Source organism: Amborella trichopoda, chromosome 6 (genome assembly GCF_054954075.1).
Source record: "Amborella trichopoda isolate Santa Cruz 75 chromosome 6, AtrichopodaSantaCruz75HAP2 v2.0, whole genome shotgun sequence".
NCBI lineage: Eukaryota > Viridiplantae > Streptophyta > Magnoliopsida > Amborellales > Amborellaceae > Amborella > Amborella trichopoda.
Genome location: NC_142341.1, coordinates 45,159,548 through 45,183,150, shown reverse-complemented (window position 1 = coordinate 45,183,150; position 23,603 = coordinate 45,159,548). Strand labels below are relative to the sequence as shown.

At 33.4% G+C, this 23,603-nt stretch overlaps 1 protein-coding gene across 1 annotated transcript; it reads right to left on the bottom strand.

Moving 5' to 3' along the window:
- Positions 1 to 1,526: 1,526 nt before the first annotated feature.
- Positions 1,527 to 21,947, bottom strand: LOC18442097 (GDSL esterase/lipase At5g14450). The gene is made up of 5 exons (XM_011627947.3): positions 21,639 to 21,947; positions 17,797 to 18,006; positions 15,908 to 16,074; positions 12,741 to 13,011; positions 1,527 to 2,111 (listed from the first exon to the last, which is right to left on the bottom strand). The coding sequence occupies exons 1-5, from the start codon at positions 21,877 to 21,879 to the stop codon at positions 1,864 to 1,866; spliced, it is 1,137 nt and encodes a 378-aa protein (XP_011626249.3). The 5' UTR covers positions 21,880 to 21,947; the 3' UTR covers positions 1,527 to 1,863.
- Between the last annotated feature and the right edge of the window lie 1,656 nt (positions 21,948 to 23,603).

Here is a 23,603-nt window from a genome sequence, read left to right as displayed (position 1 = left end):
GGTTAAAGTATATGACAAGGTCTTGGCACGAATGATTTGATTCCTTTATGTTGAGCTTGAAATTCAGTTGACGTGAAGGGGATTGTTTGTCTCACTTTCGATGTTATAGTCATGGTATACTTATTATGTTATTATCATAAGTTAATAAGACGGTTGTTGCCAAATTAAATAAACAAAACAATATTCTAACACCAAAGTGGAGAGGATACAGAAGTCCCAAATGCCATTGATCAACAATAAGGAGCCTCTTGTTTGCCATGATCAGCACCAGACTCGATATAACACAAGAATTGGAGTGTTGAATAGTTTCATGCCCAATAATAACGGTCCTCTTCATAATTTGAAGGGGGAACTTGTTAATGTTGGTAATGTCCTATTATGTTTAATTTAACACTTTCTAGTTACGGTAATACATATTTTTTAGGCGACTTGGATTAAAGAATTCTACTGGTAGGTGTTGCTTTTCTTTGGCAAATGGTGAAAATTGATGGTTGTTAAGGTTGCAATCTATGGTGGGTCCATCTCTTAATCTGTAAGGGAGGTTTAGTATGTAGTATTTACCCATGCCATTGAATAAGAGATTTAGTTAAGAGATTTAGTTAAGGAAAAAGTTTATATAAAGTTGCAATTTTAAAATGTAGAATTAAGGTGTACCTAAAAAATCCATTATAAATTGTTGTTTTAATGTTAGAAATTTTTTAATAAATTATTTCGACATCGAGATGTATGAATATAAAAACAAAAATAGATCATCTCGACATTGAGATGTATGAATATGAAAAGAAAAAAAGATTTTGAGACCCTAAAATAATATATATTGCAACACATTATACGGACCATCTATTTTCAAGATTTTCAAGTGTTTATAGATCTATTTTGAACCATTTTTGGAGTTTAAGATTTTATAATTAAAGATGAAAATTTGATTCTCAAGCCATCCTAATAATTTTTCATACTAAAATCATAGTTTATAATAAAATTTAGAGGTGCGCCTTAATTTGATTGTTTAAGGTTGCAAACTTCTACAAATCACACCCTTTAATTAAAAGATAACTGGCAGAATTTTGAGCAAATTATGTATGAATACTCTTGGAGGGAGTTAATTACTAAATGTGGTATCATTTCCCGAAATTACGAGCATTCCCCCCTCCCCTCTTATGGCATTTTTTTTTTTTTTTTCTAAGTTGCCCCCCTATCCAGCAATGCAAACACTAGATATGGGTTCTTTTTTTTTTCTAACTCGTTCCAATGCTGCCTGGCATTCTCATTGCCGGACATATCTCCTTTGTAAAAACAAACCCAAATCAGTTTCTCCCCTATGTTGGCATTGTGGCTGAAGCGCGCACCATTGGTGAACCCAAAGCTGTAGCATTACAACAACTATAGCTACTGCTGCTACTTATCCTCCCCAATGAGAGAGAGAGAGAGAGAGAGAGAGAGATGACATTATGATTGGGGCACTCTTAGCCCTCCATTCAGAATGGACAGTTGCACAAGGGGAAGCATATAAGTTTTATGTAGTAGGGGAAGCATAGAAAGCCTGCACGATGCTTTATACCTCTGGACCTGATATTGTAGAAATGGTCCAACCCCTCATGAAACAATTGCTCTTGATATTATAACATTTCTTATTTTTTTGATAGAAATTCAGCAATATTATTAAAAAGTATTTAGAAGGAAATTACAAAATCAGAGACAAAAATCTCTTTAAAAAAGCACCACCCTTAACAAGATAATCTGCCAACACATGGGCCTCCCGATATTATAACATTTCTTATTTAAGGTGGGTATAGAGTCGTTAAGGGCAAACACAAATGTACCCTTCAAAACCTTTAAAACCCCAACAATGGCGAAGTTCGGGTTTTATGGAGACCGTTGGCAAGCTTGAATCAATGGAAGTGGAGGTTCTGATAATTGGCCGTTGAAGATGTCGTTTGCTATCCAACGGTTTGCGGCTTCGGAGTAGTGAGTCCCATCCCAACTCACATACATTGATGCCTTATCACATACATCATAAACCGTACTCCCATTCACATATGTTGACGTTCCACACCAAGCATTGTAGCCGTCCTTCCCAAATCCACAACAGAACTTCAGTGGATCAACAAATCCTACCAAAAAACCATGTCATTCATGTTATATTTCTTGATTAAATTACACTTTTCATTTTATTTATATTTTGTTGATTATTAGCTTAGTAAGCTGCCAAGCAACATGTATACCAGCTCAAGTCTTCTCAACTTTGTGAACTTTTGTGCACCTTATCCTATGAAATTAAACTATAACCACTGTTCCAGAAGCTGGAATAGTGGGTCCAACATGACACCCATCAATTATGAGCTGGTTTGGAACTTCCGGAGCCGGCTCACTTGTTTTTAGGAGGTTTCCTCTATTGAAAAAATAACTAAATAAATAAATAAAAGAGATAGAAAGAGCAAGTGAAAACCAATAGAAATTGGGGGTCCTATACCCAGATTAGTACCCAATCGTTTTGAGCTCGATCAGAACCCTTTAGAACATTGACTAGAACTTTGTATGCGCTCAAGAGAAAAAAACTTATATTTCACTACTGTATAGAAGTTATATACTTCATTCCTCTTTCTAGACATCCAATCTGAATGGACAGTTGATATAGTCCCAAACACAATGTTTGCTTCTATAATTTTTGTTTTTAAAAATATTTTCACAAAATATTTTGACACCAAATTTTAGGTGCCCACTGCTCTCTAGTGGATGACCGCTAGTCATTTTTTTTTCCAAATTTTTGAGTAGTGAATGACTACTAGTCACTTCATTTTCGACTTCTTCATCACCAGAAGTCACTTCATCTTCATCTTCATCTGCTTCATCATTGGAGCTTAGAAGGACATCAAAATCTTCTCTCTCTTCAAGCATCTTGTTATCCCAAACGTTAGAAGAACCCTCTTCAGGAGCTGATTATATTAGGTTCATCATATCCATTACAGTGGTTTGGAAAATTTGATTTTTTTTTTAAATTACAAATGAGAGCAATGAGAATGCTGGGCAACATTGGAACAACTTAGGAAAAAAAATCTTGTTTAGTGTTTGCACTGTCAGACCAGGGGCAACTTATGGAAAAAAAATGCCACGTGGGGGGGGGGGGGGGGGGGGGGGGGGGGGGGTTGCTCGTAATTTCTGGCAAATGACACCCCATTTGATAATTGATCTCCTCCAAAAGTGTCCGTACGTCATTTGCTCCTAAATGTTTTGTTGTAAATGTTGAGAATCCTAACCCATGATGGAAGGACACTAATCGAATTGTTCTTTTGATGAAGGACATTTGGGAAATATGGAAAATGGTGACTTGTTAACTAAGTATTTTTTCCATAAAAGAAATGATTTCATGATGGCTTTTGATATAAAAAGATATTTCTCTTATCCCTTTCCATAAAAGGAGATAGAGATGGACCTGGAGGTTATAGATATACTTCTAAATATGATTGTTATCCCCTTGAGTCCATATAAATAGAAATCACGTAGCGGCTTTGGGTGCTTTTGGTTGTTTTGATCAAATCCATCTCTCTTGGGCCATTTTGGGTGTGCATCTCTATTGGGCCATTTTTTGGGTGGACGTTTCTTGTTGTATCAGAGAACATGAAGCCTTCTTTTGCAGAGAAGAAGAAAAAAAAAAGAGATAAGGTTATCATTATCTTAGAGAGAAAAAGAAGACAAAGTTATCCTTATTTGTAGAGAGAAGAAGAAGAGAGAATTATACTTCTTCTTAGAGATAAGAAGAAGATGAAAAAGAGCTAGTAATCATCTTCTTTAGCCTTTTCTTTGTTGTGAGAGAAAAGAGGGAGAGTGGAAGAAAAAGAGAGAAAGAAAGAACTATTTGTTTTAGAGAGAGAAAGCCTCTAAAATGAAAAGAAGTTTATGATATCAGAGAGGGAAATCCTAGAGAGAAGTTTCTAAATAATTGGTGATCCCAAGAAAGATTGTTTCATGGAAGACTATTGTAACTTGTAAGTTTAATAGTTGATTCGTCTCTTTCTCCCGTAGACGTAGCCGAAAAAAATAAACTACGTAAATCTGGTACCAGTAAGATTTATTTCTTTATATACTTTATTGCATATTTTCCCACTCATACACACACATCGACTTTGACATAAATGTGTTTCTCCTATTTCTTGGTTTCTACTGCACGCATCCGCATTTGTGCGAGAGAGCTCTAGTGGGTGAACGCAACAAGTGGTATCAGATTGTGTTTTCCCTAACTGTTTGGACCTTTGTGTCATCGTTTTACGATATAGCGAACCTAATAGCCGTAGGACGAGTAAGGAAGAACACAAATCCCTGGGGCGGCAGTAACGATCAAACGTCACAACGATTAGGAGGCAGTAATGATTAGATGGCACAACGATCGGGCGTGAGTTCACGATCGGGACAATCAGGCAGGAGTTCACGATCAGTGGGTATTTCACAATCGGTGGGCATTTCACAATCAGTGGGCAGTTATCAAAACGATCAGGCGATAGTAACCACAACACACGGGGGATAGACAGTGTGTGTAGATAAATGGATTCCATTACCAAGAGCAGAAAGATATCGCTCAATGGTAATAACTGGATTATCTGAAAGCCAAAGATGAAAGATCTACTATACTGTTGGGACTTGTACACACCTATTGAAAGGGTATAATACAAGCCCGAAAGTATGACAGATGATGAGTGGAGGAGACTATACCAAAAGGTTCTCGGAACTACCTGACTGTTGTTGGAAGAAAATGTGTTCCATCATGTGTCAATGGAGATATCCTCGAAGTTATTGCGGGTTAAGCTACATGACTTGCCGCAGGAAATAAGGCGTTCTTGATCTAGAAGTTAGTGAACATGAAGTTTAGGGACAGGGAATCTGTTGCAGAGCACCTGAATGAGGTGCAAAGCATTGCTAATTAACTCGCAACGATGAAGTTGTTCCTAAAAAATGAGCTACATGCTTTATTTTTGCTCGATTCATTGTCAGATAGTTAGGAGACATTGGTAATCTCTGTGAGCAACTCAGTACTAGCTGTGATAATGACCATGAGTCAAGTCACTAGTAGCCTACTAAATGAGGAGGTGAGAAGAAAAGCCTCCAACATATCGGACTTGTAAAGCCCTTGTCACAAATCGAGGAAGGTCCAAGAATGAGGACTAAAACCAATCGAAGACGAAATGGGGGATCAAATGTTTTCATTGTGGCAAGGAAGGGCACATCTAGAAAGATTGCCAAAAGTTCAAGAATGAAGGGTATGAAGATAACGCCATGGGTGATGGCAGGCAAACCACTGCAGTGACTACAAATGTTGTTGTGGTTGGAAACTGTATGAGGATGCATTAAAATTGCATCATGCAACTCGAATTGAGTTGCAGATATCAGAGCATCGGAGTCATTTGGTGGCACATCATACCTCGTCACCTTCATCCATGATGCTTCATGATTGGTATGGGTGAAATCGAAAGATCAAATGTTTGAGATCTTTCAGAATTTCCACGTAAGGTAGAAAGAGAGATGCGAGCTGCTAAAGTGTCTCAAAGTTAGGAGCATGCTATCCACCACTTAGGTGTATTGGGGTGAAGCAGTCCTCACAACATGCTACTTAAATTGATCCCCAGTTGTTTTTTCTGGATGGTCAGATCCAAGAGAGAGGTTGGATCATAAACGATGTCTCTTATTCACACTTGATGGTGTTTGGGGCATTGGTGCACGTGCCAAAAAACAAAGATCCAAGTTTGAAAAAAAAATGACTCCTATGCATCTTCTAAAGGTACTCATATGAAAAGTTCAGCATAGGCTGTGGGATCCTGAGTACAGGAAGGTGATCAACGGTATGGGAGGTCTTTCAGAAAGACCTTACTATTGAAGACGTGATGAAGGCAACACATCCAGGAATCTTCAATGGTTCAGAATCAGTTATAGTTCTTCCACTGTGGTAATTGAAAATGGGGGAGAAGTGAAACAAGATGATGGGTCCAAAGAGATGACATATCAGTTCAGGGTGATGAGGAGCATAAGGAAAAGCCTATTCAAGAAGTGCCACCTGAGGTCTAGGAGACATAAACCCTCTACTAGTTATTTCGCAAGGGTGAAAATCTTCCCAGGAAGTCAGGCCGACAAACACAAAGGGATATGGGTTAAAGCTATGTAAGATGAGATATATCACACCTATATATTGGTAAAGTTGTTGAAAGGCAAGATGACACGAGTTGAGTGTCAGGAGATCCCTTCAACCAAGAGGAAGAAGGAAGAAACACAGAAAGTTCCCTATGGGTCAGCCGTAGGAAGTACAAGTAGCAGATGCATGGTGAGCTTAGTTAGAGATTGTTGGTGAGTGTCCGCTGTGCAAAGAAAGTCTTGATCGACATACCATTAGTCATTACCTTGACCATTAGTGAATCACCATGTGCAAAGAAGACATTGACTAATGGACCATTAGTTTTCACCTTGACAATCAGTGAATTGCCACTGTGCAAAGAAGATATTAACCAATAGACTGTCAGTCACCACTTTGACCAATAATGAATCACTTAACCGTCAGTGACAATGGATTAACAGTAACACCGTGAGCATATTCAAGTATTGCTAATCTTGGCAAGAACACTAGACAACAATTAATTCAAGTATATCAGATGAGCATCCAAAATGTATTTGTGCTTTGGGGGAGAAAACCTATATTACATGGGTACATAGATGAAGACATTTTAGAAGAATAGACTCTAGGAAGTCAATCTCTGAATACTCGATTACTTTTACAATAGGAGTTGTTGTATGACAGTCCAGGCTGTAGAATGGTGAGAAACTGTTGCAACTAGAGAAAATCCATATCGACAGGAGCATGTCGAATATGATGACGAAGACCTTGGCTAAAGAAAAACAAAAGTCATGAAGAAGCATGGCTGGCATGAGTGTCTTTTTTGAGCACCTGGTTGATCTGTGAAGGGGAACCTCCCTCTTGGAATTGGAGGGGCAGATTGTTGGGAATCCCATCTCATGAGGGGAAGAACACCAATGAAATTGTTCTTTTGATGAAAGGCAGTTCGGGAATATGAAAAATTGTGATTTTTTTTCTAAGTCTTTTTTCATAAGAAAAAGATCTCACGTGATGGCTTTTGATATGGAAAGATATTCATCTTATCTTTTTTCATAAAGGGAGATAGAGATGGACCTCCTTTTAGGAGGTTATGGATATACTTCTAGATTTAGTTGTTATTCCCTTGAGTCCATATAAATAGAAATCACGTGAGAGGCTTTGGATACTCTTGGGTCATTTTGGGCGTGCATTTCTCTTGGCCATTCTTTGGTTGGACTCTTCTTGGAGTATCAGAGATACAATAAGTCTTCTTTTACAGAGAAGAAGAAAAAGAAGCGAGATAAAGTTATCATTATCTTAGAGATAAAAAGAAAAGAGAGTTGTCATTTTCTGTAGAGAGAAGAAGAAAAGAGAATTATCCTTTTTTTTTAGAGATAAAAATAAGATGAAAGAGAGTCAGTGATCCTCTTTTTTAACCATTTCTTTGTTATGAGAGAAAAGATGGAGAAGAGAAGAAAATGAGAGAAAGAGAATCTTTTCTTTTAGTGAAAGAAAACCTCTAGAAAGAAAAGAAGTCTCTAAGATCAGAGAGAGAAATCATAAAGAGAAGTCTCTAGATGAAATCGTTGATCTCAAGAAAGGTTGTTTCTTGGAAGACTATTGTAATTTATGAGTTTAATAGTGGATTCGTTTCTTTCTCGCATGGACGTAGCCTAAAAAAATGAACTATGTAAATCAGGTGCCAGTAATTTTTATTTCTTTATATGCTTTATTGCAATTTTTCCCACTCATATACACACACATCGACTTTGGCATAATTATGTTTATCATATTTCCTGATATCCACTGCGCGCATCCGCATTCGTGCGAGAGGGCTCTAAGTGGGTGAGCCCAACAGTAAATAAAGATCTTACGTCATTGTAATAGACAAAGTGTCTTGTTTGTAGCAAGATATGTAACTTTTTCAAAAACAAAAACATATAAATGTCCAATATCATTATCTTCATTGTACATGATGTATTGGAAGATGACAAGGATACATTGTAGAAAATTCCTACCCATGGAAATCCGTAGACATGTTGATGTAGTCAATTTGAAAAGGGAAGTTTACTTGGTGAAAATCTATTGGGCTTTATGTTACTCTATAGATAAGTAACTAGCTGACAACAATATATTGAATCAAACTTCATTATAATAGAAAGCATTGAATCAAACTTCTTTATTGTGTAAAAAAGTATAAAAATACAAAAAATCCCAAAAAAATAAAAAATATGTTTAAATTAAAATTAACAGAACACATCTAAATAAGGTTGAAAAAGTAGCAAACAAATATTTTGAAAAATCAATTTGTGACTATGGGTAGTTTAAAAATAATTCAAAAATAGAAAGAAAAATGTGAAATGAATATTCATGGCCAATACACTTTGCAGTCATTGCCAAAATGATAGAAAACGTAAAGAAACATATTGCAAAAAAAATTCTTATTTTTGTTTTTAATATAATTTTTGAATTTTTTATTTAGGATTCTGAGCGTCATCACCAAAATCGAGCTTAACTGGACCCACCCACCGGGCAGGTCTAAGTAACTTGGCCGGGTCTGAGTCGATCAACACATTTTGAAAACAGTGATGTCTACCATTTTCATAGCATGCTAGTGCATGAAATCTTCATTTCTTTCTTTCCATTTTTTGAACTCCACATGCGTTAAAAGCAGCTCGCAAAACATTATTGGTATTAAGGAACAGAGGCTGTTTTGCCTTCTTTTGGGAATTGTGAAAAAAATTAGACACCACCAGTAGGCACATCAAACTCACACATAATGAACTAACTATATCAATAACTTTCTATTGATTTATATCCAAAAGGGTGCAGTTGGCATACGGATGCATCCGCAATGCAGCTTTGATGCAAAAAAATAATAACACCATCAAAATAAAAGGAAAAGGTTGAGAGAATATACCCTCTCTTAAGGTCTGCAAGGAAATTCATCCCAAGGTTGAGAGAATATACCCTCTCTCAAGGTCCGCAAGGGAATCTACCCCAAAAATCTCTTCACGAGACCAAATTTTATTAACTCATCCACATTTTTTTACAATGAAGGGAAACCTCCCTTTAAATAGAATAAAAAATAAGATAAACATTAACAAGAAAAACTCTCTACACTTTTCCTATTTTCTCTCTCTTCCCGTAACCTCATGTACCATCCCCTTTTATCCAAAGCCTAAAAACTACTTTTTATTTAACCTTATGCTTCTACATTCCTAAATTAGCTCTCCTAATTTAACCTTATCTATTTATACTCCTAAACTAACCCAATCCAGTTGATAACTAATTAACCCAAATCCATAAATATCAACTCACATACAAACTCCTGCACACCTCTTAAAGTTAAAAGATAAACTCAAATAAATAATAAATTTATTTTTTTCTTTTTGCATCATTCTCCCGGGATTGGGAGCAGCTCGACCTCAAGCTTGATTCAAAGCGGATCTTCTTCTTCATCACCATGGAGGTCGATTTGTTGAATTTGATCTTTCAGAACGTCTTCCTCTTCCTTAGTCAAGTGTACCTCCATCTTTTTTTTTTTTGGGCATTCAAACGAACAATGTCCTGGTTCGTTGCATCGATAACACATAAACTTTGCATTATCTTTTTTTTTTTTCATTAAATTTTGGTTGGCGTAAAACTTCCTTTTGGGGATAAAAGCGCTTCATAATGCTCTCTTGGTATTTCGTTTCTACTCGTAAAGCAAGTTGAAAAGCTTCACTTAAAGTCCATGGACGATATAGAAAAACCTCATCCCTCATAATAGGTTGAAGGTCATTTACATATGGAGCAATCTTTTGTCCTTCCGTCTCTTGGAGGTTATTTCGAGCAACTAATTGATAAAACTCCCATGTATAATCTTCTACTTTTTTTTTCATTCTATCGAAGATTTTGGAATTCTTGAAAGAAAATTTGTTTATGATCCGCAGAAAGAAAATTTTCTTTCAATTTCTTCTTCATCTTTTGCCAGCCAGTAATTTTTCCTTTCCCACTACGAAATCGGGATTGTTGTTGTTAAATTTGATCTTCCAGAACGTCTTCCTCTTCCTTAGTCAAGTGTACCTCCATCTTTTTTTTTTGGGGCATTCAAATGAACGATGTCCTGGTTCGTTGCATCGATAATACATAAACCTTACATTATTATTTTTTTTCTTCATTAAATTTCAGTTGGCGTAAAACTTCCTTCTAGGGGTAAAAGAGTTTATCGGTGCTCCCTTGGTATTTCATTTCTACTCCTAAAGCAAGTTGAAAAGCTTCACTTAAAGTCCATAGATGATGTAGAAAAACCTTATCCCTAGTAGTAGGTTGAAGGCCATTTACATATCGAGCAATCTTTTGTCCTTTCGTCTCTTGGAGATTATTTCAAGCAACTAATTGATAAAACTCCCCCGTATAATCTTCTACTTTTTTTTCATTATGTTAAAGATTTTGGCTTTCTTGAAAGAAAATTTGTTCATGATCCACATGAAGAAAATTTTCTTTCAATTTCTTTTTTATCTTTTGCCAGTCAGTAATTTTTCCTTTCCCACTACGAAATCGAGATCGTTGAACTTGCTTCCACCAGGCCGCAGCATACCCATAGAGCTTGGTAACAACAAGTTTAATCTTACATTCCTCTGGCAATTCACTCCATTCAAAATAATTTTCAATTGAACTTAACCAATCAATAAAGCCTTAGATGTGGAGCTTACCATGAAATTCTGGGAGGTTGACTTTAATACCAAAATCTCGTGGTCGTTCTATAAAACATGGATCTGGCCTACAATCTTCTCATGGTCGTTTTATAGGACGGAGATCTGGCCTATAATCTTCTCGTGTCGTTGTATACAACACTAATCTGGCCTGTAATATTCGTTACGCTCGAAATCAACACCCTGGATTTATCGTGGACTTCTTGATGCAAGATTAATATGGTTGCTAGTACCTTCTTCACGAGGAAGGTTATGCTCCAACCGCTGCAACCTCTAATTCATCTCTTGATTCTCCAACCGCTGCAACCTTTGATTCTGATTCATCTCCTTATTCTCCAACCGCTGCAACCTCTGATTCATCTCTTGATGCATCTCACGTACTTCAGTTCGAAAATACTCTAGGGCATTAGTCAAAATTTCTATAGCTTGCCCCCAACGATCATCCGTAGGAACAGGATTAGCTTAATTTGCTTTGGTGGCATTGTAAACTCTGGACCTAACTTGCTCTGATCTAACTTGTTCTAACGCCAATTGATGTAAAAAACTAAAACAAAAAAATATAAAAATAAAAGGTTGAGAGAATATATCATCTCTCAAGGTCTGCAAGGGAATCCACCCCAAAAATCTCGAGATCAAATTTTATTAACTCATCCACCTTTTTTTACAATGAAGGGAAACCCCACTTTAAATAGACTAAAAAATAAGATAAACATTAACAAGAAAAACTCTCTCTATACTTTTCCTATTTTATCTCTTCTTCCCTATTTTCTCTTTCTTTTCTTAACGTCACGTACTATCCCCTTTTATCCAAAGCCTATAAACTATTTTTTATTTAACCTTATATTTTTACATTCCTAAACTAGCTCCCCTAATTTAACTTTATCTATTTATACTCCTAAACTAACCCAATCTAATTGATCAATATGCACAAGATAAATTCGATAAATTCATGCCCACCTAATTATCCTTGTGCACCCTATTCCTGAAGAGATAAACAAAAAAATAATTAAAAATTAAAATATCCTTAATATTATTTGCATCATAATTAACGCAAATTGATGAAGCTCTGATACCAATTAATGCAGCTTTGATGCAAAGAAATAATAACACCATAAAAATAAAAGGAAAAGGTTAAGAGAATATACCCTCTCAAGGTCTGCAAGGGAATCCTCCTCAAAAATCTCTTTATGAGACCAAATTTTATTAACTCATCCACCTTTTTTTACAATGAAGGGAAACCTCCCCTTAAATACACTAAAAAATAAGATAAACATTAACAAGAAAAATTTTGTCTATACTTTTCATATTTTATCTCTTCTTCCCTATTTTATCTCTCTTCCCTTAACCTCATATACCATCCCCTTTTATCCAATGCCTAAAAACTACTTTTTATTTAACCTTATCTTTTTACATTCCTAAACTAGCTCCCTCAATTTAACCTTATATATTAACCCAAATCCATAGATATCAACTCACACACAAACTCCTGTACACCTCTTAAAGTTAAAAGATAAACTCAAATAAATAATAATAATAAATTTTTTTTTCTTTCTTTCTGCATCAATCCGTAGGTGTAGAGGTAAGGTGTACCTTCAAATTTTATCATGGTATATAATTTTGATATAAAATGTTCTTAGGATTATCTTAAAATCTATTTTATATCTAATTATAAAGTTTTAAATTTAAAAAATAGTTAAAATCAAGTAGATCTTGATATCGAGGTGATCAATCAAACGATTTTTCAACACTAAAACTATCTTTTCCAATGAATTTTTTAGGGGTATCCGTAGTTCTACATTATAAGGTTGCATCTTTATGTAAACTTTTTCCTTTCCATAATGCGTGTGTAGTTAACTAACTATATGAACAATTTTCTATCGATTGGTTTTCAAAATATATATATATATATATATATATATATATATATATATATATATATATAACTCTTTCAAATATAGAAGTTATTCTTGTACCTTGCTCGTTGGCATGAGTGATGAGGTAAAATTTGGCGGAGTAGACATCCACATAAGTGAGTGCAGCAAGAGGGAGTTGATTCCTAAGCTGGTAAACCATTACTTTGAGTTGCCTATTGTACTCTTGAGCCACGTCGTTTTGTGTGTATACACAACCATATTTATCAATATTCTGGGGCTTCAAAGGATAATATATAACTGAAATTGGTAGGCACCCAATTGGACCAGTGTTATGAATCCAAAAAGTTCGTGCCCCTTGTCCATAGAGAAACTGCACCATACAAGAGAATGAGGGTGTTAGATATTTACCTTTAATGTTATTTACATTTAATGTGTGATGTTTCCAAGTCAAAGCGCATGATTTTGATAATCAGTCTATAGGTGAATGGGTTCAAAATAGACAATATTCTAGTGAGGGTTTGGTTGAGCGCATGAGTAATCTAATTCCTGACTTTGGGAATGGTTTGGGGTCTTGGACGTAGTATTGTCGAGCTCTATGGTGATGTCTCTTAGTACATAATCATCAAAAAGTAGGGGTCTAAATCCCCATTGACTTACAAATTTTTAAAGAATGGCTTAGGGTTTGGCCTCATAGTGAGGTCTTTGACTCCATTCTCACCAAACGATGTAGACTCAAATCCCCACTAACTTACAACTTTCAAGAAACGATCCCGAGCTTAATAGGTTAGCACTTGACGAGTGACGATGCTACATCCTAGGCTCAATTCCTACCAAAGGTAGGGGCCATCTCCCCATTGACTCACGCAAAAAGGAAAAATCTAATTCCTGACTTATGAGGGATTGTCCTAAAGGTAAATATTTATGGCATTAATTTGTTAATATTACATAGAGTGAATTCTTAATTCATCTTTCCTTTTTTAATGTAACTTCTTAAATAGTCATTTTTAAGAATTATTTTTCATCAATGTATTTAGATTCCGATTATTTAGAAGATTGTTGTAAAGTAGATCACATGCATCCTTTTATATATATATATATATATATTCGAGAAAAAAAGAAAAAAAAAAAAGAGAATGGGCTAGGGCTTTGGCGGTAGTACCAACGAGCCCTATGATGAAGTCTCTAACTCGATTCTCACTAAAGGGTATATATATATTTTTTGGTCAATTTTTTTTTGCTAATTATTTTTTTATAGTTTTATTAGGTGCGGCTTGATGAGAAGAACACACGCCTAAAATTTCAAGTGATTTGGATTTGTAGAAAAGAAAATTAAAATTTAAACACTACCGGACATCTGTGATCGTAAAATCGGCCCAGATTCAATCTGAGTCGTTGGGCTCATTTTTTCCTGTGAGCTAATAGGCCCACCCAAGCTTTTTCCATATGTATAGGAAAAGATCCTGTCAGCCAACGGGCTGATAGCTATAGTGTCAGCCAATGGCCCAGATTGAATATGGGCTTATCTGACAGTCATGATCTCATTTTATGTTTTAAAAATAATATTGAACAAAAACACCATCTAATTTTGTTTACACGCTCATCACACAATATTATTGTTTTAAAAATAATCATGCAGGGATTATAAAGTGGATCCCAAAATTGCGGTCAATAAAATACTGCTATGGATTCTTGAGTGGATAAGGGTGCAGGTGCTCTACCAAATCGTGCACTACTCGCTAAAAGAGAAAAATAGCCAAAAGCGATGTAGGTAGGTAATATAGAGAAGAATTGGATGACCCCAATACACCCATTTGATGTTTTAACTCTCGCGTCGGTTTTGTTAGAGTACTATCTTTTAGAGAGCATTGGTTTAACCTACTCAACATTAATTGGACACTTACTGCTTTTTATTTTGTAACACAAAAATATTTGGAGTAAGGACACTTTTTATCATTTGGTATATATCTTTATAAGAAACGGTATTCTATTAGTTGTGTGAACTGAGAAAGCAACTAAGGCTTTACATAGATCATATTACACCCCGAATAGATGATTATATGTTTGACAACATTCCCCACCATAGTTAATAAATACTATTTTCTAACAAAATTTCTCATGCACCCTGGATTAATTAACGAAAATGCCTGTATCTAAAAAAAATACTATATTTTGAAATAAGGTCTCTAAAAATGTTGAGTAGATTAAAAAATTATTTCATAAGAGGAATTAACCTTAGAACTCCTTTCAAGAATTAACATAGGTGATATCGTTATTAGGAAGTCCTACTGCGCCATGCACATTACTTTTTTCGCAGGGCTTTTTTTGACATAAGGACCAAGTAACATTACCAAAAATTACCCTTTGGTCTATAACTTCCCATATTTTACCAAGAGGTCCTACTCCCTTGCTTTTGCCCCGGTTCGATACGCTATTATCAAGCCACTTTTTTCAATTAATTTATTTATTTGACATTCATGGGGCAGTCGAATGTTTATTATATCGATCCAACCCATTTGTAGGGTGGGCCGACAATGGCAACATTGGTGTTGTCCGCAGTTACAGATATCAGACCAATAGCTTTCAAAATATCCAACCGTAAATCATCATCATCATCTGATCCTTATCCCAATTATTTGGGATCGACTACACAAATTTACGAGTTAAATATATTTAGAAAAAAAAAAAAGTAGTTCAATAGCGGTCCAATATCCGAAAGCTATGAAAAGAATCCAATGCTTGTAATAACGAACCGCCCCATAGAAAAATGCTGGGCAAAAGATACAGGGCAATTTAATGTTCCCATTCTTGAACCAACCAAGAAATGGGGTAGATTGATATTCTAAACATCATACCACTCCATGAATTTAGAAAATAAATAAATAAATTTAAAATATGTGGTTCGATATTAGAAACATCGAACTGGGTAAAATTTGGAAAGAAAATAAGAAAAATTAAGAGAGTAGGACTTCATGGTAAAATATGAGAACTTACATATTAAAGGTTAATTCCAGTAATTTTATCAAGTCAGTGACACTCTTACACCCGCCCATTTTTTAAATTTCAGAGATAAAAATGATTGTGACCTCCTCGTACAAAAGGTAAATGGTCTCTTTGTAGGCAATCTCTATGGCTTTTACTTCGTTTTGGTGCAAAGCTCAATGGCTTCCGTGAACTGGTATATTGAATGAGTTTGGGCAAGGATCACATAACACACTTTTGCCTTCCAAAACAAAAAGAATCAAATTATAGGATTTATGAGAGCTTACTTGGATTGCTTGTGACAGGCCGGCGAGGATATTGGGGATCGAAGCTCGAACTTGATCGTCTGACGTAGCTCGGAATCCAGCACCAAGATCATTTTGGCCTATGTCAAAAGTATAAAATGCCTTGGAGAAGTCCTCAGGCGCTGGGACGTTTCCCTTTACTGCATTCTCTGATAGAAGAACAGTACAGCATAAATATGAGCTACAAATTTGAAGGAAAAACGATTATGAATGGAAGAAAGGGCAGCTCCTTTGCTTCAAATGAAGAGAAGGCATTATGTATTGTTCTTGGAAAATCACATATGTTGAGTTTACTTTCTCAAATTTTGCCCGACCTAACTTCAACTATTTAAATTGCTATGTATTAATTTGATCATCCTTAAATAGTAACATTTAAGTTAATTGCCCAACGACTACAATATAAAAAGGGTCTAGAACCTCTCTCCTCTTTGGAGGAGCTCTTGAGAATCTCTTTAAAAAACAAAGAAGCCTCGTCACTAGACACTACAAAATATCCACCGTTTTGGGTTTGCCTGAGAGCAAAAGAAAAAAATAAGTGGAGAAGATGGGTTTGAAAAGATTTGAGCGTATATAATGTGCTCCCGCAGGAGCATATTGCGTATATAATGGGTTGATTTTTTTTTTAGTCTAAAGTTTTTGATACCATATAAAAACCGCTAGATGATTAAAAGAAAAATTAAGTTTTTGGAACTATATAAAAACTACTAGATGATTAAAAGAAAATTTTTGAATTTTACGTTTTGTGACACTTAGATCTAGTCCTTCAAAAATTAAAAAGTCTCTATTCAATCTTGAGGCATTAGTTTTTTCTATTATATAGAAATTTTACTTTTAAGAATATTTTTTATGAGATTTTTCTATGAGTTGTAAAGATCACGTCCCCGAAATTTGAGATCTAAACAGTATCCCTAAAACGTGTTTTTCCTAAAGGAGGAAATGGATAGTATACTCCCTAAGGAGGAAATCTTTTAGCAAAATATTTTCCATTTCTATTGGTTTTGAATGTTACGGGATTGAGATAATGGGTTATATTATTGGATTACATATCATCATCATCATCACCGTTAAAGCCTTTTTACAACTAATTAGGTTTAACTACACAAGTCCCGGTCTGTCATTTTGCTCTTTTAAGAGTTATCCCTTTACTAAAGCTATAAGTTCCTATATTTTTTCTCATTACTTCCAACCATATCTTTTTGGGCCTATCCTTTGTCATTTTTTAGCCTTCCACTTGAATTAACTTCTACCTCCTAACAGGTATTGTACTGGGTTTGCTCTACATATGCCAGCCCAACTAAGTCTACTTTCTCTCATCTTATCACTTATTGGTACCACACCGAAATTCTCTTGAATGTATTCATTTTGAAATTCATCCCTTCTTGTCTTTCCACTCATCCATCTCAACATCCTCATCTCACCTACGCTCACTTTATGGGTATATTGTTTTTTAATCGCACAACATTCTGCCCCATAAACTAAAACTGGTCTCATATTTGTCCAATAGAACTTGCTCTTTAATTTCATTGGTATCCTGTTGAACATTTGATGTGGGTTACAAATTGTAGTGAGAATTCTCAAGGATGCTATTTGTAAGCACATAAGCTTTTTGAAATAAAAGGAGAAACTACATTACAAATTTCATAAAATTGTGGTATCAAGTAAATTTCGTTTTTCTTTTTTGTAATAGAATGATTTCAAAGTTCTCAAGTGTGTTTTACTAAACAATAAGAATTATATGGTAACAAGAAAAAAGCTTTATTAAGATGCTTGAATCATGAATGCTCTCAGCCTCTAACAAAGGCAACAGTAACCTCAACTTTTGTTATGTTCTTATTGAAGTACAACAACAACGATAGGAATAGTGGCAGTACCTTTGAAGTAAAGGGCGTCTGATCTAGATTTGAACTGGTTGAATTGTGACATTTGTATGTTCAAGGAGAAGGGGCTCACCCCACCGTCAAACAAAGTGACATTTTGTGGTCGAATTGTGGACCCAGCTGTTGCGAAATTCGCACCATGCTGAAAACCGTCCCCCAAAGAGTCTAAGTATGCAGTCAAGTATGGCAATCCCAAGCTCTCAGCTACAATGCAAGAGAGAAGAATCAATGAACCTTGTCACATAATAATATATAGGAAATCACTTCTTGGCTTAGGAGTTTTTATGCTTTATAATTTGGAAAAGCAATTGGGCTTCTGTTTGCATCAAAAATTATTTCCATCAAAACAAAGATTTTCTTTTAGAAGAGAAACTATTCTAGAAGGGTTGCAATTTCTTTGAAACTAAACTACCTAGTTTTTAGAAGATGCCAATCAATGTAAGACGAGTCTATATGATAACACCAGAAAAAATGTCAGATATTCTATTGAACGACATAGCATTATACACACATAATGATCTCCTTCCTCATTTCAATGGATTTGTGCAGTGAAGTTTGTGTAAAAATTTCACGTCACCTTATTTGATGCACTGAGTGATTCTTTTTCTGTGCAATTCAGAGGTATAATTTCACTTCACATTATACACAAAATTGAATTTGATATATAAAACTGTCAATATGAATTGCAAACCTCTCAAGCTCGAGTCCTTGCATTGATGGACATTAACCTACAGAAGGACATACTCCAACAATTCATTCGTATCTTTTAATGGCAAGGTGATGTGAAGGTTCCTAAACCGTGTTCAGGAATTCCCCTCAAGCCAAGTACTTGGCCATGTGCTCAAAGTGAGTCAACCGGGTGAGGATGAGTGGACTTGCTTGAGTACTACTGTAAAGGCCCAAAAGCCCCAGAAAATAATAATAAAATAAAAATAAATAAATAAAATAATAAAGGATTGCCTACCACTAACACCATCCTACTAACACTTTAAAAAAGCTTACTCCTAATTCCCACTAACACCTTCAAAAAGCTAACTCCTAATCTACTTGAAACAACAGGAAGGGATCTGTTTCCCTATTGAATTATCCAAAAAAAGAAAGAAAGAGTGATTGCAAACTAACCCTAAAACTTTATATAAAAGACGAAATGGTCGACTTATATGCAAAAGTTACAAAGAAGGTTGGTCAAAAAACTTTTTTTCTTTTTTTATCTGTTTTAAAATTGGCCCTCAGTCAACCTGAATTTAATTTTTTTTTTTTTTTTTTTTTTTCATATCTAGGGTAGTGTCTTAAAGTTTGAGGCACTGCCCTACTAACAATTTTTTTTTTTTAAAAAAACAAATATGAGTTCATCGAGGGGCAATTTAAAAAATGATTAAAAAGGTAAGTTGACTTACCTTTCTGCCTATAAGCGAAGTGTTTTGTATTTTACCTAAAAAATTAAGGTCCATACATAAATCCCTCAAAATAAAAAAGAGTCAAACTATCTTTATTAGAAGGAGGTTACAATTATTCCCACTCATATGTTGTTAAAATTGGATGTAATGCCCTGAGTCACTAAGTCCAAACTTTCTTTTTGGAACTTTGTGTGTATTCAATAAATAGTATCTTTTTAGAATATCCCATAAAATAAAAGTCATAAAAGTTAAATAAAATTAAAAGCAACTTTAAAAACTAGAAATAAGGACTAAAACGTATAAAAAAATTGATTTATAGCTCGGACCATTTAAATTTTCATAAAAAAATATAAAAATATAAAAATATAAAAATATAAAAATATTTATAAAAGATTATAAAAATATAAAAATTTACAAATTTAAAAATTTTAAAAATTAAAAAATATAAAAAAAATTTAAAAATATAAAATATAAAAATGTAAAATGTAAAATTTAAAAAAATATATATAAAATAAAATAAAATTTTAAAATATAAAATTTAAAAATTTAAAATTTAAAAATATCAAATTTAAAAACTTTAAAAATTTAAAATTTAAAAATTTAAAAATTTATCAATTTAAAAATTTAAAAATAAAAAAATTTAAAAATTTAGAAATATAAAAATATAAAAATTTAACAATTTAAAAAATATAAAAAATTTTAAAAATATAAAATTTAAAAATATAAAATATAAAAATTAAAAAATGTAAAATGTAAAATTTTGAAAAACATATATAAAAAATATAAAATTTAAAAATATAAAATATAAATTTAATAGCAAAGAAAATTAAAAAATTTAAAATTTTAAAATTTTAAAAATTTAAAATTTCAAAATTTTAAAAATTTTAAAATGTAAAAATTAAAATTTTAAAAATTAAAAATGTAAATTTTTTAAAATATATATAAAAAATATAAAATTTTAAAATATAAAATATAAAATTTAAAAATATCAAAAACATTTACAAAAAATATAAAAATATAAAAATTTTAAAAAGTATAAAATATATATATATATATATATATATATATATATATATATATTGAGAACGAATCTAATCAGATGGTTCTATTTCTCAATCTTTCTGACTTGCTCCTACGGAACCCGGGTCGAAAAGAATGAACAAATATCAGTCATTCACAACCACTGATGAAGGATTCCTTGAAAACTTAAGGATTAGTATAGTAATCCTTTTTAGAATTCGAATGGATTCGGTCTTATACATACGCGAGGAAGGTAATAAAAAAAAAAATCAAAGAAATATAGAGAATAGGTAATTGGAATAAATGGCCCAGATTGAATATAGGCAGATCTGACGGATACGACTTTATTTCGTATTTGAATTTCATTTTTTTGTACAAATCCAAAATTTCGGCATAATTCTACTCCTCAAGAGCATCTATTAAAAATATAAAAAGTAATAATTCACAAAATATAAATTGACCAAAACACATTTAAAAAGTTTCAAGGGTATTTTGATCAATTTATATTTTTCAAATTATTTTTTAAATATTTTTATTAGATTCTTATACCTTTTAAAAATAGATGCTTCAAGTGATTTGGATTTGTATAAAAAAATTTAAAATTAAAATACGAAATGAGATTGTGACCATTGGATTGGACTCAGATTCAATCTCAGCTGTTGGCTAACACTATAGCTGTCAGCTCGTGGGCTTACAGAATCTTTTCCTCTATATATATATATATATATATATATATATAGGAAAATGTTTTTATACTTCCCATATATCATAGAAGATCTATACTTCCCCTGCCATCTGGCCATCCAATTTTGATCAAGAGAGCCACTCATTGTTAGATCTTAGATCCCATATTTTATTTTTACTTGTTTATACAAATGGTATGAATATGAAATTTGGTACGTGCCATCTTCTTATTGGGGTGCACCTATAAAAAATATTTAAAATAAACTTTCAATAAAATATAGGACCAAAACATCTTTTGAAACATTCAGGGGGATTTTTATCATTTTATTTTATTAAAAATATTGTTTTTATATTTTTCCTAGTGCAAATTTATTAGAGGATTGGACATGCAAAATTTAGTGTCAAAATAGTTTATAAAAAAAATAAAATAAAAATAAAATAATATAAAGACGTAACATTGTGATTGGAGAACTCTTTGCCCTCCTATCAGGATGGACGGTTGGATAAGGGGAAGTATATAAGTTTTTTTTATATATATACTCCGAGTTATACATACAACCTACCGAACACTTCCTACAAAATCTTGAGGAAACATTTACTGCAATAAGCATCAGCTTAGTCAATGAAATCCAATATCATCTATCATTACCATCACAATGAATGAATGTATGTAAAAATCAAAATAACTCCGGCCTAAAAAACTCGTCCAAAGATGTCGAGCAGGAGCCTACATACCAATGAAATCTATCAACAAACGGCCGTCGCACATCCTCCCCATAGGCTTGCTGAAGAAGGTCTCACCGTGAGGAGGGGAAACCTCGTTAAAAGACGCAGAAAGGCCGCCTGTATCAGAGTTTGAATCTCCAAAGTTGAAAATTGCAGGGAATTCACACTTTGCAGCAACCCCCATAATCGCCATTCTCTCTTCTCCATTCCAAGCCACACCCAAAAGCAAAACCCACCATAACAAACCCATTTTCTCTCTCTCTCTCTCTCTCTCTCTTATCTGTAATTTGTCTGTTTACAACAATGTGTAATGGGAATATTTAAAGGAGTTTGGTTAGATAGAGAGAGATACTGATTAATATAGAGTAGATAAAAATTAAATTTTTGTTTTGGGAATGAGAGGCTCGGGGAGTTGAATGACAGATATTGCTATTATATGTAAATAGATTTCACCATCTATCTCTCTTTCCACCTCTATCCTAATTTCAATTCATATTTGTAGATGAGAAATGGCAGAAATAGCCATTGAGCTCGCTGAAAAACGCTGTCTTAGTTAATGACTCTGGTCCAATGAATTTGGAAAACAGTACTCACCTCTCTCTCTCTCTCAAATTCATATTTGTGGATCAGAAATTGCAAAAATGGCCATTTGGCTGGCTGGAAAAAGGCTGTCTTAGTTAATGTCTGTGATCCAATGAACTACGAAAAAAGCATTCACCTCTCTCTCATCCTATTTTATTTAGCTAGGAAATGGGACAAATTGCCATTTTTTAACTGGCTAATAGGGATTTACTTTATGACTGTAGTGCAAGAGTAAGGATTCACATTTAAGATACCTGAAAATCTATTACGTAACAATAGATTAAAAGGAAATAGGATATTTTTACCGCTTGAGTACACGTAATGGTAAAAAAATGAAAAAAGATTAGGCGAGATTTCCCCAAAAAAATCCATTACACATAATGATAGGTGAAAAATCTATTACGACAAGGACAAATAATTTTGGAAAATACTTTATGTGAGTTTTTTATCGTGATTAAAAAAATCTTCTAAACCCTCTTTCTTTATAATAACTAGGTGATCCCTCTTATTTTAAGCTCGTCCTCTTATCTGACGGCATCAGTCGTCATATAAAAACAAAAATCATAAAAATAACAACTATCATATAAAAACAAAAATAACAAAAATCAGTAATCAATGATAAATTATACAACACAATTATAATAAAAAATTTCACACAACATAATGTAATCCCTCCCTTTTTAAGTTGTCTCTTCATCCGAAGGCATCAGTAACATGTAAAAACAAAAATAATAAAAATAAAAATTAATAATAATGATAAATTATACAACACAATCATAATAAAAAAATTTACACAACATAATCTTCATAAGAGATTACTAAAATCTTAATTGAAATAACATACTTTTTAATCTCCTACAATACCTCAAAATTTTATATTGCAATTACCAAACATTTTAGTTTACTAATCAAACTTTTTCCCATTTTTTAACTCGTACCCCATAGATTTTGAATTTAGTATCATAAATTTATTATTTATTTGAAATTATATAGAGAGACATTTGAAAAACTTCTATAAAAAATAAATAAAAATAATGTTTATCATAATAAAATCATGTTACTTATCATGTTGAAATCAATGTCATGTTAGAAAACATGTGATTTCATATAAGTGTCAAAGGAACTTACAATAAGTAAGAAATAGTGTCATGATTGTAAAATAGTTGAAGTTATTATTAGAAAATCTTTTTGGAATGGTGATAATGTTATTATTAGAAATCTTTTGTGAATGGTGTGATGATGATTTTAATTCAGTATTTTAGTGGAATTTTGTGACAAAAAAAAAAAAAATGATAATTCTACATTTTAGTAAATTTTGTAACAAAAAAGAAAGAAATGATAGTTTACAGGCACGTGCAGGTAAAATGTTAGTAATGTATTTCTTATAGTTCT